General features: G+C 33.2%; 1 protein-coding gene across 1 annotated transcript; it reads right to left on the bottom strand.

Annotated features, from left to right (window-relative positions):
• Positions 1–1,304: 1,304 nt before the first annotated feature.
• Positions 1,305–6,075, bottom strand: LOC127093441 (la-related protein 1B). Its single transcript, XM_051032365.1, has 6 exons — positions 5,265–6,075; positions 4,251–4,800; positions 4,028–4,172; positions 3,848–3,938; positions 2,329–2,400; positions 1,305–1,971 (listed from the first exon to the last, which is right to left on the bottom strand). The coding sequence occupies exons 1-6, from the start codon at positions 5,814–5,816 to the stop codon at positions 1,768–1,770; spliced, it is 1,614 nt and encodes a 537-aa protein (XP_050888322.1). The 5' UTR covers positions 5,817–6,075; the 3' UTR covers positions 1,305–1,767.
• Between the last annotated feature and the right edge of the window lie 416 nt (positions 6,076–6,491).

Raw genomic sequence — 6,491 nt, 5'->3', positions numbered from 1 at the left:
AACGGTATGAAAACATGTTAATCATCCGAACAAGTTTTCTCATATTTAACTACTTAATTTAAAAAGACTTTAAGAGTTGTATGTCCCACAATACAACCTCCAATCCCCAATCCCGCCAATGAAAAATTCCTAATCAAGGTCACACACTCATGTCCGTCTTCTATCCAATCGTACACTAGAATATTTATTGACCTACATAGACACCTCTTTATTCACAAATGTTTCAATCCATCAAAATATATAAAATAAAACATCCCTAACAAATGTTACAATGAATTATATATTCCTCTAATATATTCAAGCATCTCTTGCGACAAACGGGAAAAACTTCATCAATAAAAATATAAGAAAATCAGAAAGTGATATCAAAGAATAGTACAATACTCTATCAATAATATGCATTGATCTAAGAATAGCAAAAAGAAAATCCTAAACATGTGTAGCTTGCAACAACATAAAAAATTTTATATCTAAGGGTCAAGCTTGCAAACAACATAAAAATATTTATATCTTAGGGTCAAATCAATCTTAACCTGCGTGTCCCAAACACTTTTACTAAAAAAGTGCATATTGACCAAAAACATGTATGTGTTTTAAGAGAGACAGTGCCCAAAACTCAAAACTGGCATGGTCATAATCTGAAATCACAACTCTATAATCATTCAAAACTCTATCAAAATAGGAGCCTATACCAAACTAAAAGTAAAAGATAATAATTATACAGATAAAAAATATTCTTTTTATTTTGACTACATATATTAAACTAAAAAGAATACACATTTTTATTTTTTTATGGTTACTCGATTATTTATTTAGATATATTTTGGTAAAACATAATCAAATACTATTTAGATCTACTTTAAATCAGTCTTAATTATAGAAAACAAATTCATTCGACTATCATAGTAGAAATTTTACAACAAACACTGATTTAGAGGATCAACTAAACTTTCAAATGCACAATAAACAAAAAAATATTTAAAAAATACAAAAAATTTCAAACTATTACAACAAAAAAATACTATGGTTCAGATTAAAAAAAACCCTTAATTGAAAACTCTGCAAAATCATTATAGGTTCTGATGATATGGTATGCGATAGAATAAAATAAAAGTTCTTGTATGAATTTCTTAAAAACAAATGGTGTGGAATGGAATGATATATCTATCCATTTCATCATTTAACTAACGTTCCATTTGAGAGAAATATGTTCATAAATCTGTTCTATCCCATTTCATAATTTCATATGTATAAACGTATCCAAACAATCTACTAAATAAGGTACCAAAAAAACATCAATGATATAGACATACAACAACACTCATTCATTTAAAGAGCAAAATTCCCATTACAGAGTCTAAAATTCATATCATCCACCAAAAACAGACTTATCCAACCCGTTCTACCACAAACCATCAAAAATAGGAAAAAAAATCCATGATAAATATAACCTATACAAATCAATGATCTCATTAGATCCGCCTCAGGCAAAATTCCAAAGTTTAAGTCTCATTAAACTCTTTTATCTTTAGACTGTCGTAGTAATTGTGAATTATTCTTATTCGTCACGACTTAATTTAAAATTACTGTCAAAATCGAGCCAAGTGACCGTAGAGAGAATCAACTTTCATACCACCTCTACTCCCTTCCCCCTCAAAAGAAAGAGGATAAAAAAGAAAAAATTCCAAAATAATGGACCACGGGCTATAAAATTTAGACAGTAAACAAAGTTGAGAATTCAGATGAGCATTAAGTGCAAGTACAGTTTTAATTGGTGTTCCCAGCATCATCGCCACCATTAGAGTGTTGAGACTCACCTTCAGCTTTAGTTGTTTCCAGATTGATTGTTTGCAAATCAGCAGCGAGGTTATTGTAGCTCGATTCACTAGGTGAAACTGAACCAGAATCAACTTGAACCTGAGAAGAGGACAACCATTTCATCCAGTCATAACGTCTTCTCAATTTGTCACCCTGCAACAAAGTTAACAAAGAAATAAGTCAGTAAAGAATGTAATATAAATAGTGAATTTTAGTGATATGTGTATAGAAGTGATTAATATGAAAATTTGGCACAGAATGCTACTCCCTCCATTCCTTTTTAAGTATCCATTTCTTATAAAAAATTTGTTTCTTTTTAATTGTCGCTTGCAAAGTTCTAGTATTAATTGCAATTTTGTCAAAATTACCCCTAAATAATTATTATATAGAGAAAAAAGTAAAATGAATATAATAAATAAATAGGGGTATTATAGGTAAAACAAGAGTTATTGTTTGAAAAGTAACAATAATGACACTAAAAAAGGAACGGAGGGAGTAATGAAAACTCACCTTGACGTCCACAACAGTTGAGTTTTTCATTGAATCCAGAAGCAACTGAACGTTGCTTGTCAAACTTTTAACCTATAAATGTAGAATTTGACAAACTTTAGTGTGCTATGCATTTTGAAAATTTAACAGATATCAAAAGTAAATTTAACTGCCACATTACAAAATCAAGTCTTTATGAAGTAGTCGTTAATAACTTCATAACCTATAGTATTCTCTTACACCTATTGCATCACTAGTACAAGCATTGGATTAGAGGTTTATATTAACTTGAGCACATGACAGTTGACATGTGAAGTTATATTAATAGCACAAAATATAAAAGATTATTGTTGAGAACAGTTGTTCATTGGTGCAATAATGATAAGGATACTGACCAGTTTTACGCCGAAGCGGAACAAAACTCAATACTTTTACTATTCAAACTACATCCAATGATTCAATAACTACTTTCATTTCAATCAACAAGAGAAAGTGTGACTCATTGACATGCAATGATTCAAGAATGTCATCTATTCATCGAAAGACTCAAACAATATACATACCTATATAATCACATTAAATAACATGTCTTCCTACTAACATCTCTTGTAAAAAGGAGTGGGAAAATAAAATCACGTACATGGGAAAAATTTATCATAAGTTCAATTACATGGAAAAATATAATCAATTGCACAGACAAATGTAGGTGATTTCATTGAAATTCAATTTTCATCACATCCCACCGTTGAAAGCCTGCCATATAATTGACAAGTTTATCATAAATTTACAATAGTTTCTTCGGAAAATAGATGTTAAGGCTCCACTTAATAAATATTTTCTTATCCAACAGATGTTTCTTCATCAATTCCCCCTAACCACCCGAAGCACTACACGGTATGTTAGGCTAACAAACCACTGGCATTCATTCTATACCCGGAAAACCAGGAGATTTCTGTTAGTTAACATAGCAAGTTAACAATTAATATAAGAATCCAAAAACACTATTTGGCAAACAAGATATAGAAAGGAAAATTGTCATGTGATGTCACATTCACATCTAAAGTTTACTCAACGGTGCCTATTGGTATTGTAACCATTGAGAAAATTTTAAATTATATGATGGAAGTTATCTTATATGTATCTCATAAAGTTATTGTTGTGTAAGTCATTTTCTTTATGATACAATAAACTAATACACTAATGCTGAACTCTTCAAAGTTATTGTTGTGTAAGTCCTTTTTTTTCTTGAATATAAAATAAACAAACATCTGGATGTGAACAAAATTGATGGTGTGCATGCTTATATTGCAAGCAAAATGCTCGGTCATTTAATAAAAGAAAAACAAAACAAAACATAACTCCATGTATATAGTAAAATCCATCCAATCAGTATAACTGCATAGTAAGCTTCAGATTAGCTTTGTAAGTAAATATTGATTATTGGTGGTCATCGGATACTCACTAAAAACAACCATAAAGTATAACATATTTGAAGGCTCTACAGAAAATATTAATGCTAAACCAAAGACAACTAACTTACCCGAGGGAAGTTTGCTATCACGGTTATTGAAACCCAACCCTCTTCATCCATATTTTGCTTTAAAAACTCATCTTTCACCAAATTAGTATCACTGTCAAAAATAAATCAGCAATGAATAGAGAATTCAATTGTCTTAATGATTATTGATAAATAAAAATAATAGAAACATATTAAACATACCTAAAGTAATAATCAATCTGGTTGACTATCACATTGGAGAAAGAAGATTCTGCAGCAGGGTAGACTGTTGCAGGAGAAGGGCTGGGGGGAAAGAATGGCATGCCCCTAAAGGGATCCAACGGGACTGCTGGAAAGTAATACACATCTAAAATGAAAAGGAAGAAACATTAGCTATATTAAATTTCGTAGAAAGGGGATTAATGAATAACAGACACATACTAACCAGGATAAGCAACAGGGTTTGGAAAGGGTGCAATGGGCTGAGGACCCAGAAATGCAGCAGTACTAGGTGGTGGTGGTGGGTGCCTCAATATTCCTCTCGGAGGCATCCTTGGTTGGGATACATGAGCATCTCTAGTATTCACATAATTTCCCCGATCTTGATCACGTCTGTTACTATAATTATTATGATGATAGGAACCATCTCCCCGTGTACGAGTCCCAAAACTACCCCTGCGAGGGGAACCCCCTACCAATGGTCTTGCATCCCAGGTATTGTTTCGGTGATGATCTCTTGGAGAAGAGTCAGGGATACTTGGCCCCATATTCCGAAAGTTAACTGGAGGGAGCTGATATACAGGAAAGGGAGGCAATGGTGGAGGAGTAGGAGGGTTGGATAAGCTACTCTGAGTATGAGAAGGACCGTGCCCAATGTTGATGCCACCCACTGGCCTAATAGGTCTTAGCCTATTGGGCATATTACTGTTTGTAGCTGAACCAGGTCTAGGGTTACTAGTACCATGTCTCTGAGGAGGGTGTGAAATTACAGGCGCCTACAAAACAATAGAAAGGTCATGCAAGCAGATAACACTCACCATTTACCAGATACAAAACATATAAATCGCTTCCTTGCAATGACATATCCTGTTTGACAATGGCATAATGTTGGATATAAATTTGATAAACAGAATTAGAGTTTTGTCATCAACAACTAGGGTTCAGATTAAGCCATATATTACATGGACCGTATTATAGAATATTATCATATCTATATCTATATCTATAATGTTTAATCATATCCATAAACCTCTATATGCTGCCGAAAGTAGGATTCTCAGTATACCCAACTTGGTTAACCCAAGTCTACAGAAACAGAATTTGCATCAATCACAATAATATTCCTGGATTAAGGGGATTATTCATCATACAATCCTCTTATACTAAAAAAATAAAGTAATCAGAGAACTTACCTGAAAAAATCCTGATCAGAAAATTAGGGCAAGAATTAGAACAAAACCTGAGAAGTGGAAGTTGATCCTTCAGCAGAAGCAACTTTGGAGGCCGATTCAGCTATCGATTTAGCAGAAATTTTGGCGGATTCAGAAAGGGCAGGCCAGGATTCAGCACCCATGACAGGACCAGTCTCGATGACGACTCCGTTAGAGGGCTTGTTCCATGCAGGCTTCTTAGAACGACCTGCATTGCCATCACTACCATCGGAGGTATCTACTGTCTTAACGGAGTTCTCGACCACCGGCGGCTGCGGAGCAGAAACTTCCTTTGACTGCTGCGGAGTAGATATCTCCTTTGACGAATGATCAGAAGACGGCGCTTGATCGGAAGCACCAGTAGTCAAAGAGGACGAGGAAGACGACGATGACGAAGGCAGAGATTGATGAATGCCGGTAGGCGATTCCACCTCGCCGCCGCGAACAACCTGAGCCCACGGCGAAGGAAGGGTTTTCGGCGTGAAATTAGGGATAACAACCTCATCCTCCGGCGGCGCCGACGATGACGGCGCGATTATCGGAGGGTGGTTATTAGAGGAAGATTTAGTAGTGATAACCATTGATTGATAATTAGGGTTTGTAGTTCTCGGTTGAGTGTGAAAAATGAAAAATAAAATGCAGAAAATAATGAGTATAGAATGAAAATGAATAAATAAATATATAAATGGAAGAAAATCAAATAAAGTAAAAAGGAATAAAAATCATATGGTTTGGAAATTTGGATTCTCTAACTAGAGTGATAGAATAATTCCAGTTAGAGAAGAAACCATCTCCTTAACAAAAAAAATAAGACTTTTCTTCCTTCTCTGCTCTTGACTCTTGTTATTCTCACTTTCTCTTAGTTTTTTTTTTTTAACCACTAAACCTATTCGTATTCTTTTTTCTATTTTTTTTTTATGTATATTAAAAAAATTGTTTTTAATTCTGAATGTTAAAAATTTAGGATTCCATTTAAGTATCGGTCAAAGTACCGGTCAAAATTAAAGGATAATGAAAAGTTACAGTGTATATAGGAGGTGTAAGTGTAACTAAAGGAAGATATTTGTAATTTTTGTAATTTCTTTATTAAAAAAATCTTGTTTTTCCTAGAAACATAAAAACTTGTTTTACTTTTAAAAATAACTTGTTTAATTTTATTAGATTAATAATCAAATAGCAAATAATGCAAAACTTTTTAGAATCTCAATAAATACAAATCATAATTTTGGCTGATTTTTATAATAAATAGGATTAAA

Source organism: Lathyrus oleraceus, chromosome 6 (genome assembly GCF_024323335.1).
Source record: "Lathyrus oleraceus cultivar Zhongwan6 chromosome 6, CAAS_Psat_ZW6_1.0, whole genome shotgun sequence".
Classification (NCBI taxonomy): Eukaryota; Viridiplantae; Streptophyta; class Magnoliopsida; order Fabales; family Fabaceae; genus Lathyrus; species Lathyrus oleraceus.
Note: the sequence above shows the minus strand (reverse complement) of the source record. Positions and strands in the feature narration are given on the sequence as shown.

What these genes read in the sequence shown, in the direction of transcription:
- LOC127093441 (XM_051032365.1), bottom strand. Translation starts at nt 5,816, where the DNA reads ATGGTTATCACTACTAAATCTTCCTCTAATAACCACCCTCCGATAATC. An exon ending in GATCAACTTCCACTTCTCAG is followed by an intron (nt 4,801 to 5,264) that starts GTTTTGTTCTAA and finishes ATTGTTTTGTAG; the next exon opens with GCGCCTGTAATTTCACACCC. An exon ending in AAACCCTGTTGCTTATCCTG is followed by an intron (nt 4,173 to 4,250) that starts GTTAGTATGTGT and finishes TTTTCATTTTAG; the next exon opens with ATGTGTATTACTTTCCAGCA.